Genomic DNA, 26033 nt, shown 5'->3' with positions numbered 1-26033 from the left:
CCAATCTGCCCAAATTGCACCCCTAGTTTCTAGTTGAGATCATTCAATGATCGGTTCAGTCTTATTCTTGATAATGAGACAGGTGGCAAGCTATGCAGGCTCAAACCAATATATGGGCCACGGGCCATACCCGCTGCCTACATGGTGGTTCATAAACCTGTTAACGGGCCGGGCCTCGGCTCGATTTTACAGTGTTGGGGTCGGGCTTCGGGTGAGGCCAACTAAAATTTTGGCAAGCACGAGCCCAGCCCATGACTGGTGCAGAGCAAACCCGTCCGGGGTTCGGACTTCTGAACTTGAAACACGCGACAATGGCGTCTGATGAAACCTGCAACTTGTAGACAAATTAGCACAGACCAGAGAAGCGAGGAGAGACTAGGCGACTGGGCAGGACCGGAGAGTGGAGAAGAGTGGAGACACAAGCACAACCGTCTGTCATGTGAGACAGACGTGCACGAGAGCGAGACAGAGCTAAAACAAAGGAGAATGGAGGCTCTCATAGCCTCCTATGGTGACTCTTCTTCCGACTCCGACGCGTCGCCACCGAGAAGTAAACAACCCCGCCATAATAATTCAAACACTGAAGAACAATCGATCTGTTTGCCGCCACCTCCTCTGGCTCTCCTTGACCCACCTAATTCACTTGGTACCACATCTTGTTTGCTATAATTATCCAACTTCTCCGTTTTCGTCTGTTTCAGTTTCTCCCCCATGAACCGTTTGATCATTTGTTCAAGTGACGATACAATTTCTGACTCTATGTTAACAAGGGCACAGGTTTTAGGGTTTCATCAGATTATTTTTTGTTGGTTTTATTTTCATATTTCTTTTAAGAAATACACTTAATCGTTTTGATTGGTGTTTTATGTCATGATACGGTGGCGGTAAATTTGTTCAGGCTACTTAGAAACTGATCATGGAGGTAGAGAGAGGAGCTTCCCGCGTGTCGAAGGGAACTTTGCTTTACATGTCTTCATCCCAGGTTCGTTATCACTTTTCCTGTTCCATTTTACCACTCGAATTTGTTTTATTCCCTGTCCTGTTGATTTTTTGGTCTGGAGTTTTAAGTGAAATTAACATTGGATATGAAACTGTTTATATGATCTCCATGCGCGAGGATTCATGTTTTTGACATGTTAAACTAGATCATTGATTAAAGAGTTCTCACGCTTCAAATGTGATCTGAGTTCAAACTTCAAAATGCACGTGTTGCTCCTAAGTGCAGCATAAGTGAGAGGGTTGGTAGTTGAGTCTGCCTTTAAATATAATTAACTTTTTTCACTTAATTTTTTTGATCAGTAACTCATAAAAGGAATTTATTAATTTTAAAAGAAAGCAGAGAAACAAGACATTGTGGAAAATACAGAAGATGCCAAGTGTCTAAACCCCCCAAACATATTACAACTGAGCCCAAAACATACTCTGTCACTGAACCCCTTGTTTAGCTAGACCATCAGCCAGACTATTGGCAGATCTCCTAACCCAATTAACCTGAACAAACATGCCCCTAGAGAGCCATTTGAAACGCCTAAGAACATTCACTTAATAGAAAGTCACACACAAAAAGAAAAATTATTACATATATCTGGTTGTTCTTGCTTGAATAAACTTCGTCTTCTACTCAAATGAGGTCTATGTTGGTATATTTGGTTATTTGGTCATACCCCCCTTCACCATTCAAATGAGGTCTATGTCTATTCTAGATGTTATTAATTTATTATAGGACTTATCACGGCCCATAACACCTTTTTCTGTATTTATCACAGCTCCTATTTTCTTATGAGTGTGTTTGGGAGTTTATTTCATTTTTGCATTTTCACAATTCCCAATGCCATTAATGAAGCTAAGTGGGTTAGTTATGTCATTAATGAAGCTAAGTGGGTTAGTTATGTCAAGTTGTCTCTAATTTACCATCAACTATAGACCAATATAGGTATCTCCCTATTCAGAAAATCAGATTTGGCTTTATTGGTCTTTATTGTAGTTGTCTAAATTGCTAAAAGGCATAATGACTTGCAAAATCTTCCTTTAGAGAGTCAAACAGCATCCATTTATTGCTTTTTCTTGGTAGAGAGAAGGGACTACAACTGGGGTCAAATGGCTCTCTTTAAAAGTGAAAATTCCAAATTAACGTCATATACCAAGGTGTGATAAGTTTTATACTCTCTACAATAACTTAGATTAGAAAATATTACTCATACATGGTTGTATGCTGTATCTTGCGAGCCTAAAGCAAAGGAAAAAATTGGAGGAGAGTATGAAAAAAAAATGAATTTGCAGAATAACCACTGAATCAGGTACCTATGGTCTTAGTTGTTTTAGGGAAGTGATGGATTTTGAAATTTGAATCATTTAGATCAAGTTACTGGAACCAGGTGGAGGACCTTGGGTACTGTGGGTTCATTTTGACAGAAAGACATTCTTTAAAGGAAAACTGGTAATCTGGTATTTACATTTATTGAAATGGAAATTAATTGATTATTTGTCATTTACTTGTTGCTGGAATATTTGAGCCATTGATATTCTCTTTTATGAAGCATAGAGTGTTTTTTTTGGTAGAAAAATTACACTTCATTAAAACAGAAGCAACAGGACAGACCAAGCAAACAACACTGGAAAAAAAACTAAACAAGAAAATCCAAACAAGCATGAACAAACAACACAGAGGGGAAGCATCTGTCCAAACTTCACCACGCACCAGCCCTCTCTTAGCAGTGACATGCGCAGACCTATTGACCAAGCACTTTGAGAAAGCAAATTTAACATTCAAACTTCCAGCAAGAGATAAACAGTCCTGAACAACAAAAAACACCTCAGCTGCACAGCCACCATCTTTCTTGTTTAACCAGTCAACTAGAGATTTTTTATCATTTTCTGGATATAAAGGGATTTTGCAAGAAGTAAGCCTTCCAACATGACCTGGGCTTCAGCCTGGAGGGGGAACTAGCTGGGACATGCTCACACAACAAGGCTAAGACAAAACCCCCACTGCCATGAACCACAATACCTAGTGCAGTTGATGAGGAGCAAACAAAAGCTCCATCGATATTGATTTTTACCCAATCACTCGGAGGGGGGAGCCAAAAAGATACTGAAATGCAATCCCCATTAGAATGGGGCTGTGTTTGTGATGATGAGCTACCATCCTGAACTTCCTGAGCCTATCTCTCCACCTGTCAATAACACAAGCAGGATCAGACTTAGCATCATTAAAGACTATACCATTCCACTGCAACCAGATATTCCACAACATGAAAGTAGAAAAAGCTTTTTTAGCTCTTCCTTCCTTTCTTCATGAGCATTACAGATTGAGAACCAAGATTTTAACCAATCTTTTAGAGTTATATCTCTAGGCCAAAAATGAGCTTGTAACCCAATATAACTTCAAACCAGCAGCTGAGGCTGCATCAGAGAAGCAAAGAGCATGAACAATGGTTTTTCTTCTTTGTGACAAACTGGACACATAGGATCAACAGATGTTTTGCGCCTGACAGGGTTTGACTTCACAGCAGTTGCATTAGCACAGCATTTCCAAAGGAAAGCTTTTAGTTTTGGTGGGACTTGAAGGGCCCACAAGAAGGATCAGAATTGCTTATTTTTCCTTTGCTGATATTCAGCACAATCTGCCTGGTTTTTGGTCACAAAGTAGGCTGAACTAGCTGTAAAGGAACCTTTTTTATCAGCTGTGTCAGGGATGAAGATCGAATGGATTAGGTTAGCATTCCAGGTCTTAGTATTTGGGTAAAATAAGTCTCACACTTGAGCCACATCTTGACCATTTTGGACAGGACCCATAACTCTAAACCCTGATACACCTGGAATCCAAGGATCCTTCCCAACTGGTGTGCTCCTTCCTGACCCAATGGACCAGCAAGCTCCTTAAGAACTTCTCTACCCTCTATATGCTTCTCCACTTCTCCACTTCTCCAAACCCAAGACCCCGAGGTGGGCAAAGAATCATTTAAGAAAGATCTATTCTTGATATACTTTGCCCTAATAACATTGGTCCATAAACTCTCTTCCCCCCCGGGAGCCTGCTAGCTTTGCCAGAAGAGCCCTATTAAAGCATGCTGGCTTTGAAACCGAGGTCCCCTGCGAGCTTGTTTTTATTCAACTGACTCCAATTAACCCATCTTACACCCTTTTCCTTGCTTCTAGATCCCTACTGAAATGTTCTCTGAAGCTTCTTTAAATTTTCACACACTTGTAGGCAAAAGAAAGCACTACATGCAGTAGGTGGGAATAGCAATTATAACAGCTTTAATTTAAACTTCCTTACCTGCTTGATTAAGCAACTTACCTTTCCAACTTTGGGTTTTCTTCTCCACTCTAATAGTTTTAGTTATGAAATTGGACATATTTGATTTTGATCTACCGAAGCGAGAAGTTTAACCAAGATAGATGACAGGCTTCTTAACCTGTTTTAGGTGCATGCTTTTAGCCAACATCTTTTGAATTTCCCCCTCTACTGGATCTGCCTTCGAGAAAATAAAGCTGTCATCTACAAATAACAGATAAGAAATAATTGAACAGCCATGGTTAAGCTTCACACCAGAAAATTTTCTATCTTCAACCAATTTAGATAGCATTTTTTATAGTGCATCCGAGCGAAGAAGGAAGAGATAAGGGGAGATTGGGTCCCCTTGCCTAAGGTCTCTACTAGGGATGATTATCTCACCTGGAGAACCATTTATAAAGCATAGGTTTGATCTAGCTATTTCTTGCCTTAATGGATTGTCTTGCATGTCTTTGAAGCCCTGAGAACATTTTCATGCCTTTTATTTTATTTACTAGATATTGAAGAGGAAGGTGAACTTGATATTTGTTGTGAGGATTATTTAATTGTTATTTTATAGTTACTGTTAGTGTGCTGTCAGCTTAAGATGCTGTCAGCCAGTTAGTTTCTTTCTTTCTTATTAGTTTGTTACTAGGGAGTGCCACCAGGGGCATACTTGTAATCTCCCATTCCTTTTATATTAAGTTAATATAAATAACTAAACTGGCCCCAGCCAGAATAGTTTTTTGTTCGTGTCTCTCAATCATATCTTCCTCTTCTCTTTTCTCTCTTCTCTTCTCTTCTCTTCTCTTTCTCTCTCTCGTCTCTCTCTCTCTCCATGAATGATTACAATATTCATCATCTTGAGTGAGGATTCAGTCTAGTGGATTAACATGGCATTCTTTCTTTTTTTCATTTTAATTTCTTGAATAATCTATTCATGATTTCCTATTCTTTGTCTCCATTTCAGCTTGAAAAATATTTACTCACTTTCACCATGATTACTATAACAAAACACTTGTAATGCTCATATAAATATGGCAATCGAAGCTAGTCATTGTTAAGCCCTTAAGTTTGCTGGACTAGGAGCAGGTTATTAAGATACTCCCAATCATAGCTTAAGAAAATAATAATAAAGAAGAAAAAAGGGCTTTCTTATAAGCCCAGTCAGTCCTATTGGTGGGCTGAAACATTTTAATAAAGAAAGGGGCCTGTAGTCTATTTTAAACAAGGCCCCAAGTTAATTGGGCTTATTTGTAATGCAATAAGCATTTAATGGGCCTGCAGTAGAGCCCATTTAATGGAACAACAGGCCCTAAAAGAATAAATCCATTTTAATTAATTTCTTGTGAGGTGTCCCACTTATTTGTAAGGGGATGTCACTTGTCCTATTCTAACAAGAGGGCTATTTTCCCTCCTTTAACCACTTAATGGGGGGGGGGGACACATGTCACCCTAGGGGAGAGAGAGTTATTTTTCCTCCTCTAACCACTTTAAGTGGGGGGACACATGTCATCCTAGGGGAGAAAGTTTTCTTCTCCCTCCTTAACCTACTTTAAGTGGGGGGACACTTGTCACCTTAGGAAGGAAGAATTTTATTTTCCCTCCTTAACCCATTTTAAGTGGGGTGACACTTGGCACTCTAAGAAGAGAGGAGTGGTGAGTTGCTTAACCACCTCCCTCCTCTATATAAACCCCTCTCCTACAAGGAGAAGGAGCTAATGCCTTTTTGTTGGCTAATACTAACTTATCTACAGGATTTCTAGCACTAAGAAACAAGTGGGAAGAGAAAAGAGAAGAAGATTGGTGTGGAGAGCATAAAAAAAAGGAAGAAGAAGGTAGGGAATCTTGTTTTCTTCCTACACCCCTTCAATATGATACTCCTTGTGCTTACCACATGAGATGGAAGACCATATTCTTTCTATTCCTTTCATTCCTTTCCTTCTTCCTTTTGTTTTTCTCTTCTTCCTTGTTTCATATTGAAATGCATGTAAGGAGACAACCATCTACAGCCTTGTTCATGAAACTTGGCTGATTATGGTTCCTTACAACCTATTAACCTATGTGTGAGTGGGAAAACCATCTACAGCCTTGTTCATGGGTCGGTCCACGGGGAAAAGCTCCTGTTTTCCCTTGTTCCTCCCCTTCCTAGCTGAACCTATCTTGGCGTCCTAGAGGGTGATTTGTCCAAGAGATCACCGAACTCTCCTTTTACTCTCTTTCTTGATTGGAAATTTGATATCCTCATTCAATAATGGGGTCTCCTTAAATAGGAGATTACAAGAGTCCTAATCAAAGGGAGTCTCCTTGCTGAATAGGGAGACTTCCAGTTCTATCTTGCTAAGGATAAGATAAGCTAATCCTAATTTGATAAGCTACTAACAAGATAAGCTAATCCTAATCTGATAAGCTACTAACAAGATAAGATAAGAGCAACAGAACAATAAGATAAGAACAAGCAAGATGATCTAATCTAATCTAGATAAGGCTGCTGTTGCCGAACTGGGTAGGATGGGAATCATTGAATCACTGCTGCTGCTGGCGGTGGGTCAGGTGCCTGTTGCTGCCGGTGGTGACGGTACGTCTTCCCGGGGAATGCGTCCATAACATTTTCTCTCAAACAAAGAGGGAATATATATCATGTAGAAAAGTGTTACTTAGTTTAGTCTCTATTCATTGGTACTTCTGAATCAGAATCAAAAGGTTTTCTCTGTCCCTAGCAGAGATGTAATTAAGGGAATATCTACGTGATTTCTTGATTGGGGCTTACCCAAATAATAAAGAAACCCAATTATTAGTATAATTGGGTGAATTATGTTATGCGAGAAATTATACTAAAAAAAAAAATTCACTAACAGTCATAAGGTCCAAATGAGTGGCAATTATATGATAGAAACCCATTTTAGAATACTGCCAATGTAGAAGGAATATGCAGAAAGGTGTGGTTCTGAATGAAATCAAACAACACAGCTCCTTGCCATAAAATAATTTGAGAGAGGAACATCGGTTCCTTTGATTTGTAGTGGTTCTTTGCTACCATCATATCTGAAGAGATGCCCTGTGCTTTTGCATGGGTATGAAAATTGGAAGTTGTTGCACATTGTATTGTCTTGTATTTCATTTTTATGCAGATGTCACCTTCCACTCTGTTCGATATTACGAGTTTCTTGATGCCTATTATAATATCGGTTAATTCATTTATCTGCAGTTCATATACCTGCCACAACAAGGAAAGAACTATTCCATTATTTGAAGAAAGCTGCATCTCTTTTGCCTGGTCTTCATGTTGTTGATGTTGATATTCTACTCAATAATTTGTGCAAAGACGACCAAAAGCTTGAACAAGTTGCTTTAGGGAGGGAATTCCACATTAGTTTGGGGAGAACAGTTCCAATCAGAGCGCACCAAATTGACTCAATGGTGTCGATGCTTTGCCAAAAGTTGCAGTCTCAGAAGCGGTCAGATCATACTTATATTAACACTTTCGTCTTCAGTTGTCAATTATCAAATTATTCACTTTCTGCTCTATGATTTTGCTGACATTGTAATCATTTTCTTTGCTCTGGAAAAAATGGAAAGCAGATATTGGATAGATTTTAGTAAGTGGGAGGTTTTTGTAAATGATGATCATACCCGATCCTTTCTTTCTATGGAAGTTGCTGCATGTGGTTTAGCTGAGGTGAGAACCTTTTTTTCTCCTTTATCCTTTGAAAATCAGTTTCACTTTAAAATGTAACTTCAGTTCATACACAAAAGAACCAGAAAACCACATAGTGACATACACACATGCACAGCCATACACACTCAAGGAAGGAGTTATTCCATTAGACCTAAAGAAGACAAAGGTGTACTTGGAATCAAGAATCCAATCAAGATCAAAATCAATGAATTTTGATGTGTGTGTGTTTTGTTAGTGTTTGGAATTTAGGGTTAGCTTGAGACAATGACTTAGCAACACAAAGTCTTCTCAGGAATGATTCTGCAGCCTTGGAAAGAAGTTTGAACTTTGAATGCAACTTTTATATCCTTAATTCCCAAGAAGGAAGGAGCTCCTGAGTTGAAGGGTTTCAGACCAATCAGTTTGGTTGGAGGTGTTTACAAAGTCCTGGCAAAAATTCTGGCCACTTGGTTAAGATAAGTGATAGATTCCTTGATCTCCAAGTACCAAGGAGCTTTTGTTCACAACAAGCATAGTCATAATGTCGTACTCATAGCCAATGAGCTAATTGATTCAAGAAAGAGAAGTGGGTGGAATGGGTTGGTCTGTAAAATAGACCTAGAAAAGGCTTACAACCATGTTAATTGGTTTTTTCTGGACTATTTGTTGGAAATAATGCACTTTGCCTCAAAATGGAGAAGTTGGATGAAAGTGTGCATTTCCACTGTAAGATAACTTCCAAAGTTCGAGAGGTTTAAGGCAAGGGGATCCCTCATCTCCTCTCTTTTTAATAGTGATGGAAGGTCTTAGTAAATTGGTGGATAAGGCTGTGGAGATAAAGCTGTTGGAGGGTTTTGAAGTGAGCCCAAATGGTACATCTATTTCTATTCTGCAGTATGCATATGACACCCTCTTTTTTTGTAAGGCGTCGGAGAATCGAGTTCTTAATCTAAAGCATCTCTTTTTCTGGTTCAAGATTGTTTTAGGGATAAAGGTGAACCTAATGAAAAGTGAAATGATAGCCATGGGAGAAATCTCTAACATTCAGAGTTTGGCTGATCTTTTGGGCTGCAAAGTAGGTCTTCTACCCACTAACTATTTGGGGCTGCACTTGGTGCCCAATGCACATCCAAAGCTATCTGGAATCCAATCGTAGAGAGGATGGATAGAAAATTGGCCACTTGGAAAGCAAGGCATGTCTCCAAAGGTGGGAAGGTAACTCTTATTAAAAGTGTTTTAGCAAGCTTGCCAACCTATTTTATGTCTCTTTTTCCAATCTCCTTGGAGGTAGTGGAGGTTTTAGAAAGAAAGACGAGAGATTTTCTTTGGGTGGGATGGAAAGACTCTCACAAGTATCATCTTGTGAACTGGGGTCAGATCTGCAAACTCCAACCACAAGGGGGCTTGGGGATAAGAAATTTAAAGTCTTTCAACCTAGCCTTGTTAGGCAGTTGGCACTGGAGGTTTGCTGCCGAGCCAGATAATCTATGGAGGAAGGTAATAGCTGAGAAGGATATTAATGGTTGGGACAGTGGTTTTCCCCTTTTGACTAATGGGTGCTGTCTGTGGGAAGGAATTTGTAGAGCTTCCACCCTATTCAGACGATGTGCCAGGTTTAAAATAGGAGATGGTAGAAGGATCAGATTTTGCTTAGATCCTTGAATTGGGGAGAGTTCTCTCAAAGAGCTGTTTCTCACATTGTTGAATGTGACAGTTGGTAAAGAGGTGCTGGAAGCTGATTCCTTTGTGTTGAGGGGTGATAACATTTGCTGGATTCAAGAGTGTGGAAGTGGAACAGATCAGGAGATTCTCAGTTAATCATCTGAGTTGCAGTCTTTGCAGTGTGGAGACGGAAACAGTTAATCATCTGTTTTTACACTGCAAGTTTGTAACAGAGATATGGAGCTACTTTCTAAAGATCCTAAAGGTAAGTTGGAGCATGCTTGGAGGCATGGCATATACCAGGGATGACAAAGAAAGGGAAAGTCTGCTGGTCCTCTATTGGCAATTCTGTGGGCTGTATGGATTGAAAGGAACGGTAGGATTTTTTTGTCACAAAGCGTCCTCTGAAGCTGAGGTCATCAACATTGCTATAGAGTTTGTTAGAAGTTGGTTGTCTATACATTCAGGTTTTAAAGAAGATACATCTGATTGTACTTTTTTGAGGATGGCCTTTTTTTGAGGTCCTGGTTTGTTTTTGTACAGCTTCTCTTTGCACAAATGACCTTTTTATTTATACAATTATACTTTATCTTTTCTCAAAAAAGCTTCTGATTGGTATCTGATTCATTATTTTGCACTTCACTATAGGGGTTTATACTCACCATATTTGGTCTTATTAATGCACTATTTTTTTTTTGTTCTTAGATCATTTCTATGCATGCACTTACTTCAGTCTGAAGTATGTAAACCACATAAAGAACAGATATTTGCCATGGGGAAATTCCTTGTTCTGATGGTTGAATATGTGAGGGTTGTCATCAAGCACTTTATTTGAAATATAATATATGTTATTGGACTGTTTTTTGTACATACAACTTTTGTAGTGTGTCATCAAACTAAATACCTGGACCAGCTGGTGCTTCCCTAGTTTTATGGGTTTTAATGAATGCTCTGTCTTGCATTTATTGTTATTATTATTACTATTACTATTATTATTATTATTATTATTATTATTATTATTATTATTATTATTATTATTATTATTATTATTAATGTGGTAGCCAGGTATTTAGTTGGAGAAGACAAATTCACTGGCGAAGGTTTTCATGTATGTTGATTTTGTGTACGACCAGGGTTTGGTTATCCAAAGCTTGTTTTTTTGGCAATGAACCCGAACATGAAATCAAAGTAATAACAGAAACAGCATTGCACTTAAGATTTGGGTTGCTCTCTGTCTAGGAGTTTTGCTTGATTCAATCACCTCCATTGCATTCTTGATTTTCTTCAATTAGGTGGTGAATTCTTGAAGCTAAAATAATCTTTTTAATATGATTTAAACTTTTCTACATTCACAATGATGCTAATTTAGTTCTTTTTTGTTTTGTTACACATCTCTGACTAGTACTTTTCAGCAAAAGTTTTGGTTAAAGAAACATCGGTTTGAACTGTTCTGTATGGGTTTGGAATAATAGTATACATATGTACGTATGTTAAGATTGCAGTTCTATATGGATGTAGTTGGACAAGTGTTGCCATATTGGTTTAGGGATCTTGTCTCTCTTTGGTTAACTGAATAAATGTATTAGAATTTCTCAAGCAACATAATTATTACATATATGTTAAGATTGCAGTTCTATATGGAAGTTTTCTACTTGCACTGTTTCATGAGGTTGATTTTGTTTGAAATTGCTTTCAGATAACAAGGCAGATTAATGCTGTGAATGAAATTTATAGGCTGCACAATCTCCCTGAATTTTACAAGGTTAGACTATCCCAGTGATACATGGTCATTCATCTCTTCAGTCCCTTGACTATTTTTTTTTTTTTTTGGTAGATAGTCCCCCAACTTCAAGAATGAAGTATGTGCATTTATCCATTTTTTAATGATGTGGAGAGGCTCTTAATTTGTATAGGACAATCTTAATTGTAGGATCCGCGGCCTCACATATCCTTAGCATGGGCACTAGGTGACATCAGCCATTCACTCAAGCCGCTTGTTGAAGAACTGAACAGATGCCATGCAAATGGAAGCTCCTCACAGAAGCGTATCTTTACGTGCAAATTCAGTGGAATTGAGTGTAAGATTGGTAATAAAACCTATAAAATATGTAAATTTCCATTACAGTAGAATTAAGTATAAGTTGTCAGAAGGGCAAAGCCTGCCGTAACTTGTGTAATTATATTTTAAAGACCTCAATATTTTATGCACTCTATTTTGAGAACCAATGCGTTCATCAACTCAAAATCAAGGAATCCAATTTTGAAGTAGGTTTTAATTTTTGAAATTTGAACCGAGCAGTGAGCACGACATTTTCCTTCTATAGCCATTTGTAAATGGTGTATATGTTTACAAGACAGGAGCTCCAAGTCAGTCCAAGCTTGATTCTATTCGAGTCAAAGCTCGTACCCATGGATGCTATGTCAAATGAAATCTCATATCCATCCTGTGGTTTTAGCATCTGAATTTGAACCCAATAATAGTCTGAATTTCCAGTCAATAAGGTTTTTTTTCCAACTTTCAATGTAAAATGGGTGAAAAATGTTTCAGGCTGAAATATTTGAGCTATATTTTAGTCCAAAGATGAAAACTTTGTTTTCTTTGTAAACAAAGATTTACATTTACGAAGTTTTCACTCCTAGAAAAGATAGCTGAAATATTTTAATCTGTTTTTTTTTTTTTATCGTTCTCTTGATCTCTTCATTAAGAACCAGACACAGTCTAAGGTAAAATAGAAACATAAAATGAATTCGTCTACGAATAACGGGTGACACTCTCAGGACTTTTAAGCTTTCCACACCCATCAGCCAAGACCTGAATTATGCATCTTTAATGTCTAAGGCCTGAATTAATTATAGTCTGTCTGAATACGTTGAACTCAAACGGGAAAAAATGTAGAAGAAACCAAAACAAAGGTCTGAAACTCAAATATATCACACCATTAAACAACTTGCACAAAGCTGTTATAACGAAGGAAGAGATCTTGTAAGCTTGCTTTATACACAAAATGGAATGGGAAAGTAAAAAAATCAGGAGTAGTCAAGCCACTCTTGAATTGCAGAACGTAGAGTGAGGTTAGGAGTTAGTTCTTGGTTGATGAGCGGAAGATTTGTCATGGGTGACGTGTCATGCCCTCTGTCCAGCCATTCTCTGATTGCTGCATATTCGTAAGTGTAGCCGTCTGCTGCCATACGCGGGTCCCGCATGGTTTCCTGCAAGTAATATCAAAATTTTAATGCTAGAGCATGATCCATTTTCAAGTCTGTCACAGGATTTCTTCAAGAACCAGCATCCATTCTACTGTATTTCAGAAACTAACCTGAAAAATAGGGCAAAGGAAATGCGATGGAGTCTCACGCGGCTCTGATTCTGATATTGGACGGCTTGATGACGACGATGCTCCACATGAACCTTGTTTCAGACGCTCCAGCGTAATTGTGATCAATTCAAGGTCTGGTCGCCTCTGTCGTATCTCTTCACAGCACTTGAGTGCCCAGTAAATCAATTGCTTTGCCTGCTCAAGAGGCCAACTCCCCGCAGATTCATCCAACATCTTATCGAGGGTCCCGTTATTTAATGCAGACTTCACCGTCTGCACTATACCCATGGCTGGTCCCCCCGTCAGAAGCAGTAGCAGTATGACACCAAATGAGTACACGTCTGATGCTGGTGTTAACTCTTGAGTTTCTACGAATTCTGGGTCGACATAAGCACGGGCAATGGGGTCAATTCTCCGGCATGGTGTGGAGGTTCTGGGTGACACTCCCTCCCGGGGAATTAAGCCAGAATTGCCGAAACCACAGAGTTTGCTGACAAGGTTCTCATCCAGAAGTACATTTTCAGGCCTGAGATTGCCATGGACAATCCTGTAAGGATGGTTGGAATGGAGGAAGATGATGGCTGAACATATCTCGGCCGCAATGCGCGTTCTGATTTGCCATGAAAGAGGACTAGTATCATCCTTACAGTTGAGCCGGTCTTCGAGGGTGCCACTGGGGAGATACTCGTATACAAGCAAGTAATTTTCTGGGCAGACTCCAATGAGTGAGACAATGTTTGGATGCCTCACCCTGCTCAAGACTTCCACCTGAATCAGGCCAATGGACATGAACCATTCATTGTTATTATACATACATTGATGAGTTGATCATCAGCTCGCTTACAGCTGAAAAGTGATGATTCAATCAAGTGATCATATATATCACCCCCTTGATACTCAGTTTTTACTTTTTAAATATTCAGATCAGACTGGATTATGGAGATGATCGACGATGGAAGAGCTAGCAAATAGCAATGTATAAAAGGAAAAAACAGAAATGGGGCTTTTTCTTTGTTACCTCCCTGTGGAATTCTGTGCGGTTCTGCAAATTATCGAAGCCGGATATCTTAATAGCCACCTGGGTGTTCCGAAGTTGACCTCTGTAGACGCTCCTCCCATTTACCCCTTCACTGATCTTCTTCGATGGATCAAAGTTGGCAGTTGCTCTCTCAATTTCGGTGGAAGTTATCTCGGAGAACTGCCACCTCTCTTCAGAACTCGTGCCCTCTTCCCCATCACTCCTTTTTCTCCTCATCTGCTCGGCCCCTGTGGCAGCCCTGTCACGCTCAATCTGCAGCTCGTTTAGCTTGTTCCGAAGCTCCTCCTGCTTCCTCTGCATCCTGTCTCGCTCGTTGCGTAAATCATCACGCTCTGTCTGTAACTTATCGCGCTCTTTCTGAAACTCATACCGCAGTTGTCGCTCTCTCTGCAAATCACTCCGCAACTCGTCGCGTTGGGATTTTAGAGTCATCATTAGTTCCAGACCACAGAGGATCTTCTCCTGGAAATCAGCCACGAGTGCATCCATTGCGAGAGAGAGCGAAAGAAATTCTTAGTTAGTAGTACACGCTTTCTCTTTGATATCAGCCTTTTTTCTTACAGTAGTGTATAGAATCGGAGAAACACCCGACCCCGACCCCGACCCGATACCTCAGCGACACAAGTGAGTCGATTCGACTCTCAGTGATTGGTGTTGACGATTCGCGGGTCATTGACGGAGAATGGATGGCCTAGAGACAAAATCATGCGCAATTATTGCGCGTCGGGTTTGGGCAACCTATCACGAATAAATATCGACTCCAAGACGACCGTTTCGACCACCGTTTTCTTGGGTTGAACAGTCTGTTCGTCTGAATTCTGATCAAACGGTTTTCAAGTCCAAAATCAGATTTTCAAAACCATGCCTTCACTCACAATTAGTTGAGAATGGGACCCACCATAAAATTGAGAGTTGGGACTCCCTATATATGAAATGTGTGGTATCAGATCATATTGGGAGGGTGTTGAAATGTATTTTATTCAAAGATGGGTTGAAATGCATAAGAGATGAGTTCAGATCTGCTTACCATGATACATTCCTAGGAACATCTGTTGTATTTTAAAACACCGATATTCTTGATGTATAACTGGATGCACATGGTCAACAATGTGTGGAAGTCAGCAGATTGGGACTCATAAGGGATGGATAATGTTTTAAGAAATATAGAGATCAGATTTGCTTCGTACACAGTCTCACAACACATTGTAGTTGTGCATTGAAAACAGATTATATATTTGATGTCATCGTTAATAAGAAGATATTCCCAATGTATAATTGCGATGCACTTTGAGGCATGCTCTGATGAGAAAATCCAAATTCAAACATGAAGAAACCATAGGTGTCTTAACTAAAAAGCACAAACAAAGACTGTCATTCTTTATGTGTTTGATTTTATTTACATTTTTTTATTCAATATTTATATTTTATTTGTTTTATAAAATATAAAAAAAAAAAGTAATAGTTACAACTGTTTATGACATTTAGGCACCACTAATAACATAATTACAACCGTTTGTAAGGGAAGAAGTAGTGAAGTTACGCCTATGGCAGAATTTATTAAATATGGGTTTTTTAGTGTTCAATCCACCCCAGAAATCTTAATTCCATTCTATGGGGTTTTTACTGTCATATCAGAACTGTGAAGTGGAGTAGAGTCTAAAAATCTCCATGAGGGTTTTTACTGTTCAAACCACCGTATCTTGTACGAGAGTCGGATTCCAACCTTATCTCTCCCAACTCCGTGGTCCCAAACCCAATACTCCAAATTGATCGCCGTACAACAAACATGATAGACTTGAGTGTCAAATCAACACTCACCCCGCTTTCAATTAATTGGTTACTTTTTAGAATTAACGTACAATTATTAATCCCTATCACTTACTTGTCTTGTCAGTCAGATATTGAAGCCACTTTCTTGGCCGGATTCTCGAACCAACACATGGAGCTTTTGAGAGCCGCTTGACTCTTATCCTTCCCCGCTTTACTTTACTCTCTCTCTCTCTCTCTCTACTCCTGTCCTTAGATGATAGATCAAGTTGTTAGAGGTTTTTAACCTACTCTTTATGTTGGTATTAGGTCCCAACCCGGGAATTTGTTGGGTTTGATCTCTGATTGATTTTGCCACCGACAATGGAAAACTTCCACATTATTTAAAAGATCTACCATGATTCTCATATCATGTTTTAGGCGTACATCGGGAACACTTTTCCATACTTGAATGGTATTATTCATATGAGATGTTTTAATGGATGTTAAGGTGAGGTGAGACCCGAAAAACCAGTAACCGCTCAGCCCCTAGGTCCAATTATACTATAAACCACTAAAATTTAAAATTCCGTTGAAAAGGTCAGACAACCGTTAAATCCTTCGACCTTGGCTTGAGGTCATGGGATTTTAAATTCTCATATATACTATAAACTGCTAAAATATATTTTTTATTTTTAATTGATTTATGATGTCACGGGTCAAATCGTTCGACTTGGACAGTTGAACCACGAAACCGAAAAATGGTCCCTGATTGGTTATATCTTCAGGTTATTTTTAATAACCTTGGCTTGAGGTCGGTGTGAAGAGTGTTATGTGAAGAGCAAATCCCAATTGGATTCAGGGAATTCACAACACTTTCCCAACTAGCCATGGAGTCTGGAGTCTGGATTTGCTCCTCACTTCGACCTCACATCTTTATCATCCACACATTAGGAACATCTTTCATATTTCTATGTTATTATTCATGGAAGATGTTTCCAGTATATGATTGGATGTGGTTGGGTCATTTTGAGGAGTAGATCCCAATTCCTAGCCATGATAGTTGCACATCAGGAATAACTCCCTATGAATGACAAGGGAGGTGTAATGTTGAGATGGTGTTGGGAGTGTTTTGTTGATAGTAGATACTATCTGGTGCACTTCTTTGAATAAAATGCAAGATGATTTTTAAAATATTATTTGTTTTTGTTAAAATATTCATTATCTAATTAAATTAAATTAAATACTTTTTTCTTCCTTTCCTTCATTTTTTAGTATAGCTTTCCATATGACTTATTGGAGATAGGCTTTCAATTGGGATCCCGAGGAATATGATGTGAGGAGAAAAAAAACCAAAAAAATGTGGAATGAGCATTTTTATCTTATATTTTTATATGGACAAAAGGGAAAAGATAAAAGTATAAAAATAATAATAGCATATGTTAGAGTTTTCTCCTCACATTTTTAGACCTCTGAAGTCTGAAAATATTGCTTTTCAAATGCCACCTATGTTTGCGATGAGTTTTAAAAAAGCGTCTGAAATGCACTTTCATATCTGAATTTGTAAGAGGCAGGCCAGTGACTTAACACGCTAAGACGTTTTTCATATCGCATTAAAAGACAAAAATGCCCATTCTCGTTATGCCCTTCATTCTCTCTCTTCTTCTTCTTCTTCACTAACAGAGAATCAACAGCACAAGCTTTTCCCTCCGCCCTTCTCTCTCTGCCCCCCTCTCTCTCTCCCCTATCTTCCCGCCACTACCACTGCAACTCTTAGCAACAACATTCGATTTTCCTCCCCCCTCTCTCTTTCTCTCTCCCCATGTCTTCTCACCACCGCCACTGCAACTCTCCCTTAGTTGTAGCGGCCCTGTCTCAGCATCGGCGTTCAATTTCCCTATCCCTCTCTCTCTCTTTCTCAGCGGTGACCATGTCTCAACAATGGCATTCGATTTTATAATTTTTATTTAAATTAATTATTAATTATTAAATATTTTAATAATAATTTGATAATTATGAAACATTTTTTTCATTGTTTTGTAGACTCTATTACTATTTTCATTATTATTTTAACTTTTAATAATTTATTTTTAATTTATAAATTTATATGTATTTTCAATTTTACTCTTATTTTAATTTTTTTATAATTTATTCATATTTTTCAATATCATTTTGAATTTAATAAATTAGATTTTATGAAATAGTACAAATTGAACTCAAAATTACCAAATAGTATGTTTTAGGGGTAAAATGGTAAAATTAAGGAATTTCAGATGTTGAAGGTTTGATCCAAAGCAAACAACATTCTTTGTTCTGAGCCCCTAAAAAGTCATAAAGCATCTATGTTTCTTTTCAGATTTTAAATACTTTTTAATATCTTTCTAACTTTTCAGATTTTAGATTCTAGATTTATCAAACGCCACCATAGTGCTTCCCATGAAGCCTATTGCAAAGTCTTAAAGCTAGGTTGTGTGATTTCTAATTATCATGTCTGGAAATTGAACTGGAGTACTTTTTCAACTTAGTTAAAGAGTTGTTGAAATTCTTTCAGCTTTTTTTCTTTTTTTTCCTGAAATGTTTCAAGAGGATGCCAATTTGAGCTTACATTTTTAATGAAGGATAATGCACTAATTCGTCCAGCAGAGTCAGATAATTGCAACACCACCTCTTTTTATCTTTGTGAATTCATGATTTTTGGGAGATATTTGGTTGTGTAAAATTTCACATCAAATGAAAACCTTTCAAATATTATGTATATATTAACTTATAATACAGCAGTATTTTTCTTTTTAATTTTTTGTCGTCTAAAGGGGACTAATTATATCTTGATGGAAGCATTTCCCAGGCTTGATTCAATGGGCAATTTGGCCTTAGTTGAAAAATACAAAACTCAATAGTGCATATATCACAAACTTATTGAGGGTAAATTTTGGTTCCTTGAAAAGCAAGTGAGAAAGGGGGAACTGTATTGCTCAAGAACTTTTCCACAACTTATTTCTTGAGAAGCAAAACTGGATTCAGTCAGTGTGGAACCTGTTAATAACCATTATAACCTTGCATTGGGAATATCTTCTCATGAAATAAAGCACACAATTATGGAGATGTTCCCGATGCAAGGCTGTAAAGACTGTTCGAATGATATTTGAACGGGCCTTGCACTGACTGAAGCCGATCTCCCACACAGCCTAAATCCATTGCATTAATTGTGTATATAAACAATATATAGATAGTGTAGTGTATTGAGAATATGATGCTTTGGGTAGCTTACAGGATGATGTCAGACCTATTATTTAATTGAATAAAGAGTGAGAAAAGAAAATCTTTTTATTTCATAGAAAACTGGTTTATTTAGAGAAGAACACTCAAAACAAAAATGATATTTACTTTTTCTATATTTTCTATTTATCTAATTTCTAATAGTAGTGAATTTTCAATAATACCAGTTTTCTCCTAGGAAATCATTTCATAGGCACTTAAGGCTGCGTTTGGAAACGATGTAAATAAGTGTGAATGTAAATATGTAGTGTAAAACAGTTCGTATAAATTGTAAAATTGGGTTAGTTTTGCATTGACAAATTTACCTTGTTACCAAATTGACTTTTAGCTGTAATGATGCAAACATGAATTCCAATAAAGTATATGCTTTTTTTTTTATCAAAAGTCCACTTGAATGCAAATTTACTTCTATTTTATTGACGTACTTTTACATCTTATTATCATTAAATATGCATTGGTCTGTCATTTGTTAATGCATAAATGTAATATTGTCAAACACAGATAAAAGTAAATCAGACTGCAAATTTACCCTAAACTGAGATTTGCACTCTGTTTACATCATTTCCAAACGCAGCCTAAACAATAAATCAAAAACACGTATGCATACATGGGCTTAAACACGCTCCAAGCCTCCACAAGGTCTGATCGGTTCTTTCTATTCCTGTCGCAGCACTTCAGTGCCAAACGGTGAGGTGACTCGTTGGTATATTAGTTGATTTGGTTCGGTATTAATGTAAAATTTACATCTATTTCACATTTACACTGCAAACAAATGAAGTGTAAGGGATCAGGTGGATGCGGGTCATAAATATTTAGTCAAATTATAGATAAACTGAACTAAAATTGTCTTAATCAAAAACTCGAATTTGGATTAGGATAAATGGATATTAATCCCATTTGCACCCCATCCACCTGAGAGGAACAATTGGTATTTTATATCAATTGCTTTAAAACATTCTACAATTTTTTATTTTTTGTATTTTATATACTCAATAACTCAAAACAGCTAGTCGAATCAAATGCTCAAATCATTTAACTCGTGTGTCGTGATGCAGCAATGATCAAAACGATTTTGCATTCAATCCGACGACACTGATTCTAAACCAAAACATCTTTAATTAATAACTGCTCCATCCACCATGCATTGAGAACATCTCTGATGAATAATAACTAATAAGTACTGGAGATATTTCCAATGCATGGTAGGATGTGCATATGAGGTGGGTATAAGGCGCCCTGTGTGATGAACAGATCTAATATCCTTTATTAGATACCACACTTGTGGAAATAAAATGGAAAGAGTAGGGCCGTAATTCAATTGGATTCGGATCAGCTTCAGATTTAAACCGATTCCAATTTATTGTGGTTAAAATAAAAAAAAAAAAAAAAACTTTAAAACAATTATATACTTTTCATGGGCCAATAGGAGCCTAGGAGGATGCTGTGAGGTGAGCAGCTGTAACTCTTGTGAAGCATTTTGAATAGAGAGGATCTGTACTGAACCAGTTGTGCTGCCATTAGGAGGTGCAGTTTTGATCGCGCTCAGCTAAAAGCGGTCCAACTCAACCCGACGGCCGGATGCTTTATCAGAACATACTAACCCGCCCTGGACCGACTGGTTTGATAATAAAAATAACATATTTACATAAAAATAAGCAAAACAAAAATAACGCCGTTGCCGGGGATCGAACCCGGGTCACCCGCGTGACAGGCGGGAATACTCACCACTATACTACAACGACTTGATGTTAAACAAATATTTGGTAATAATAATATCTCTTTTTCTTGTTCACGATCTAAACCCTTTACAGATGGATGTAATATGTCTTATTTTTTTTTCTTTTTCGTTTTATATTTTGAAATAAACTTACAAACTAGGGTGCAAGTTGAATAATCAATTTTAAGATTTTACACTGCTGGATCCGAGTTTTTAAATTAGGTCTATTAAAATTTTAATAAAATCCCAACCTGAACCTGTCTAAGTGGCATCCCTGCTAGGGGTGTCAATTGGACCAAATTTGGTCCAATATGAATCCTTTACAAATGGCTTGGGACCAATCCAATCCGATGAATACTTTGGACCATTTTGGACTATTCTAACTTAATGTTTGGATCATCCAATCTGTTCGAACTAGTTTTAATTTAGATTGATTCTAATCCAAACCTTGTCCATTGATACCTGTATTCTTAATGGACAAGATATTAGTTCAATCTGACCAATCCAATATAAATCTATTACAGATGGTCCAGGTCTAATCCAATCCAGTAAATACTTTGGACCATTAAGTCTGAATTGGTCCAATTCAATATGTATTATCCATCCAAATTGATTTTGATTTGGATGTGGTCCAAATCAAAACAAATGTGATGCGTAGTCTCAACTCTCAACTGAAATTTCTGAATAATCACTTTAGTTTCCTTCCCGGATTTTATAACTGAATGTAGCTTGAAGCCTTGAACCCTTTGAATCTCCATTAAAAAAAGGCCTTGAATCTCTCTACCTTGCAAGCCATTTTTTCAAACAGAGCTGCTTGGTCTCAAAGTCTCATCTTGCCTTTGGGTTTGCAGGTTTCCAGTTTATGTAATAATGTATATATAAATATTATTTTATGTTTAACTTATAGTTTTAAAAAAACTAACATTTGTGATTTGAGGCAAAAAGAAAAAGAATTTTTCTTGAGGAAAATAAATCTCAGAAAATTACACAAAAGAAAACAAAATCATCACAATCAAACAATCTAACACAAAATTACATACACTGAGTTTCCAACTCATGACCCAATTGACTGGGTCGAACAGATCAACGATTCAACAACCCAAATCAAACAATTTTTTGTGGGCCTCTAGGCCAACTCTCAACTACCGCTATTGAAAAGGTAGCTGAGAGTTGATTTTTTTTTTTTTTTTTATAATTTCCTATCGGTCCAGCTACAATTTTGAGAATTTCTCAAATAGAATTTCGAGCAATACACTCATAAGCGCAACTATTATCTGATTATTTTGAAGCATCAAAGTTGGCTTAAAAAACAGAAGTATCAAAATTGATTTTTAATTCATTAGGATTGAGAGGAATTCATTTAATCAAATGGATTTTTCTCATTTTTTTTCTCTGCCACATATCTTAATTTGAAATTTGAAATCTAGGAGAAGCACAATTAATAAGGCATGACAAAAATGAGTGAAAGGCAAAAGGGCAGCTTGAATTTAATAAATATGATTTTTATTAACATATTGGTTGATACTAACAGGGATACGGACAATGCATATGAGCATAGGAAGAACAGTGTTTTCTAAGGCAAAAAGTCTGCCAAAGTTCATTGACATACGATTATAATTAAGGGGTATTCTTTTTTTGGATTTTGAGAGGGGGGGGGGGGGGGGGGGAAGTTGGTCAATAGAATTTTGGTTCCAAGAATTCAGATTAATGCCGGGACCAGGGAGCATGGGATTCTTAGTCAACGGGAACCAAAATCCCATTGACCAACTTCCCCCCCTCAAAATCCAAAAAAGAATGCCCCCCTAAAAAGAGCTTGTTTAGCCAACTTATGTGCTGCCTAATTAGCTGTATGAGATATCCAACAAAACGAGCAGTGAGGGAAACTGAATAAGAGGAATTTGCAATCTTCAATGATGTGTCTGATCTTCCAAGGAGGAGGAGAATCATAGTGCAACAAACTCTTCATGACAATAAGCGAATCTCCCTCAAGAACAAGAGAAGAAATTCCCCCTTAAGGCTCAGTACAAATACAAATTTGTATAGAATAAATACATACAAAATACATGGTTTTGTGCTCTACATATTTATATTTGTATTCCTTCCAAATGGAGCCTAAGCAATAGTGTGGAATCCCCCCAGCAAAATAGAAATTGCATGGTGAGTGAATTTATATGCAACTCAAAAGTCTAAAACAAAGAGAGATTCTAGGCCTGATTCCAGTGAATGTTTGGGACCAAATAAGAGCGATCCTTATCCCATCAAGCGATGTAGTAGATTCCTCGATCTGGAAACCAGACCCAAAGGGAACTTTCTCTACCAAGTCAGCCTATAACCTTTTCTGGATGTATTTTTTGTGAGTGGATTTTGCATCCACGAACGCCGGTGGGATGTGGATGTTTTTGAGGTAAGGCTCGGCGTAGGAAAGGAAGAAAATGAAATCCTTGAGTGGTTTGATGTATTTTTGTCCTTTTGTGTTCTGTTCAACCAAACTCTAGTTATTAATGACAGAAAGCCCGTTAACTAAAGCCAAAATTCAAAATGCTGACGCGGTAATTCCTTATTGGTGGGGGGGGGGGGGGGGGGTTCACGCGTCCAGTGCACCCATGAATGCACAGAACTCAGACTCTTGTGGCTGAACACAGCTGCCATGGAACATTAGTAACCTCATTCGTGAGTGACATGAACTAAGTAAGCGGAACAACCGCATCAAAATGGTATATCAGCATCTTTTTAGGGAAGCAAACAGATTGGAAAATTTAGCTCATCAATTAGTCTCTTCAAGTTCTAATGCCAATTGAAAAAATCCAACTTGATGATCTGTTCAGGCTCTAGGGTGGTGATTAATGCACTTGAACGTCGGGCTGATTTGCCTTGGTTAGTTACTTCAACCACCAACTTATTTTCTTGTTTTAATTCTGTTAAGTTTGTACATATTAACCGAAAGTATAATGTTCCTGCGCATGAACTAGCAAAATGGTATAAACATATGTCGCAGCAACTCTTTTCTCCCCTCCGTAACGAACTTTGTATTTGTTCCCCAGTTTAATATATTCTACTCTTTATCTTAAAAAAAAAACAAAAAAAAAGTTCTAATGCCAAAGATCTTAAGTTGTATTTTGTTTATTTATTTGATGCCTATGGGCTTGTAACCAAACAATCATCTTCTTTATAATTCTTGCTTTTCTTCCTATTTATCAAAAAACAAGAGTGGAAGAATAGTGTTAATATTAAATCATTCCGTCTATGCCATATGTCATTATTTCATGATATACTATGATTTTTGAACCGCTATTGACCCGGATGGTTGGACTGTTTGGCCTGGAAACTATTTAGGCAACTGATCCCATTTTACCCCAAACCTAGTCCTTAGCAAAAAACCATTGAATTGGTCAATGACCTGTTGATCTAGGTGGTTGAACCCTCAACCCGTGCAACGGTTTTGACCATTTTTTATTTTAATTATTTTTTTTCATTTTTTATCACAATGGCCCGTCCATTCAAACCAGACGGTCTAACCATCGACCCAAAAATCGATGGCCAGAACGGTTACAGTTTTGGGTCGTTTTTTAAAACATTGAGGTACACCCTATCTCGGAATCAATATGTTGAATGTTGGACCTTGTTGGTCGTAAAATGAAGGGAGAATGATGGTTCAGCCCAGGGTCAAAATTTTTAGGCCCAAAGTATAATTGGGGTGGGTGCCAGCTCGGAATTGATGCTAATTCACAGGCAGGATCGAATTGATGCCATTTTGAACATTGGTCACCAACTATTTGAATGAATAACTTTTAAAACCTTGAAACCTTTGAACGTAAGTATCAATAGCGTTTAAAACCTAGATGTCAACTATTTAGTAGGTCTTCTATAATAAGGCCCCACTTGGTTCACAAGAATATGGGTTTGGAATCAGAATTGGAATGGGCTATTCCAATTCCAATTGTTCGGTTGGGTTGAATTGGAATCCCATTCCCATTTTTGGTGGAATGGCACTCCCCCATTTGAGGGTAGGGGTGGCAATTGGCAAATGGGTGGGCTGGGTTGGTTTTTTTTTCCTGCAAAGATAAAACTAGAATTCATTAAAGGGGAAGTTAAGCGAACATTTGGATCCCTTTACATGGTTTCACAAAAAGACGAGTGAGGTTTACCGAGCTGGCATAATTATTTACAAGAGAGTTTATATGTCGAGCTCTCCTTGCCAGTTCATGGGCTAGCAAAACGGCATCCCTGCTTACATACATGATTTCAATGTTTTCAAAAAAAGATAGAAGTTCCAAAATATGATCATAAAGTGCTTGTTGGTCCCACGATATCTTTTTGTTTGTCCCTTTGAGCTTCGTTAACACTATTTTAGCATCTGAAAAAAAAAAAAAAAAAAAAAAAAAAAAAAAAAAAAAAAACTGTCTTTACACCCATACAAAGGAAAAAAAACTTTCTTAGTCCTCTAATCACTGCCCAAAGCTCAGCTGTTGCTGGAGATCTTGCCAAGCATTGTTCTCCTTCTACAAGGATAAGATGAGACCTGTGAGTGAACATATATATACTAGTAGAAGCAGTTTGTGTGAATGGATTCCATGAGCCATCAACAAGAATGATCGGAAAGTCTGAGGAGAAAGCTTGTTGTAAATCCCATTCTGATTGAGGATCTGATGGATTGAGGAGTTTATGCCCCGGTTCTTTGTAACAGCAATAGCTTTCAGCCTTTCTAGTATTTGAAGGGGGTCTGGGTTTACTTTGTTAAATATTTGATCATTTCTTGCATCCCATATGCTTCTGAAGATGGCACATATCTTTGCAATATAGTTATACTTTATCACTATATTTTCCAAATGGGAATTGTGTTGTCACCACCACTGGATTAGGTCTTCTTGGCCAAAATTCAAAAAGATTTATGGTACCAAACCAACCTGAGCCTGAATCCAGACTGCCCTAGAGAGAGGGAATTGCAGGAAAAGGTGTTCTTGGGTTTTTAGAAATTCTTTACAGAAAGTGCACCCAGTTTCTTCTTTTCTCCTACAGCTCCATATTTCTATCTTAGTTCGAACAGCTCTATGGAGAACCTTCCACATGAAGATTTGGCATTTGTGGGAGCATGGGCTTTTCCAGATTTTGGGCCAGCTTAGAGGGCTTATTTGAGTTTGGGGTGGAGTTTCTAAGAGTGAGTGATAAGCTGGGTTTACTGTAAATTCTCTATTGGTTGTATTCTTCCAAAGAAGTCTATCAGGCTATTGCATGTTCATCAGAGGAATACTTAGTATTGCTTCGGCACTTCTTTCTTCAAACAGGCTGTTGAGGAGGTTAGCATTCTAGGCCTAATGATCTGTGATTAGCTCACATACTTTCAT

At 37.8% G+C, this 26033-nt stretch overlaps 2 protein-coding genes and 1 non-coding gene across 3 annotated transcripts; 1 reads left to right on the top strand and 2 right to left on the bottom strand.

Moving 5' to 3' along the window:
* Positions 1-262: 262 nt before the first annotated feature.
* On the top strand, positions 263-11881 carry LOC148790732 (uncharacterized). Its single transcript, XM_088890708.1, has 6 exons — positions 263-646; positions 899-982; positions 7485-7734; positions 7859-7955; positions 11293-11358; positions 11527-11881. Exons 1-6 carry the CDS (start codon positions 322-324, stop codon positions 11722-11724), a joined length of 1020 nt encoding a protein of 339 aa, XP_088746834.1. The 5' UTR covers positions 263-321; the 3' UTR covers positions 11725-11881.
* Positions 11882-12512: 631 nt separating this feature from the next.
* LOC104591151 (U-box domain-containing protein 33-like) lies at positions 12513-14678 on the bottom strand. Its single transcript, XM_010249937.3, has 3 exons — positions 13932-14678; positions 12914-13681; positions 12513-12806 (listed from the first exon to the last, which is right to left on the bottom strand). The coding sequence occupies exons 1-3, from the start codon at positions 14439-14441 to the stop codon at positions 12624-12626; spliced, it is 1461 nt and encodes a 486-aa protein (XP_010248239.2). The 5' UTR covers positions 14442-14678; the 3' UTR covers positions 12513-12623.
* Positions 14679-20644: 5966 nt separating this feature from the next.
* Positions 20645-20716, bottom strand: TRNAD-GUC (transfer RNA aspartic acid (anticodon GUC)). Its single transcript has one exon. It is a non-coding gene; the product is annotated as a tRNA-Asp (tRNA).
* Positions 20717-26033: the final 5317 nt, after the last annotated feature.

The sequence above is a fragment of the Nelumbo nucifera genome, chromosome 6, assembly GCF_055504915.1.
Source record: "Nelumbo nucifera cultivar China Antique chromosome 6, China Antique-T2T, whole genome shotgun sequence".
NCBI classification, from domain to species: Eukaryota; Viridiplantae; Streptophyta; class Magnoliopsida; order Proteales; family Nelumbonaceae; genus Nelumbo; species Nelumbo nucifera.
The sequence above is the reverse complement of the archived record's forward strand: the minus strand, read 5'-3'. Positions and strand labels throughout refer to the sequence as shown.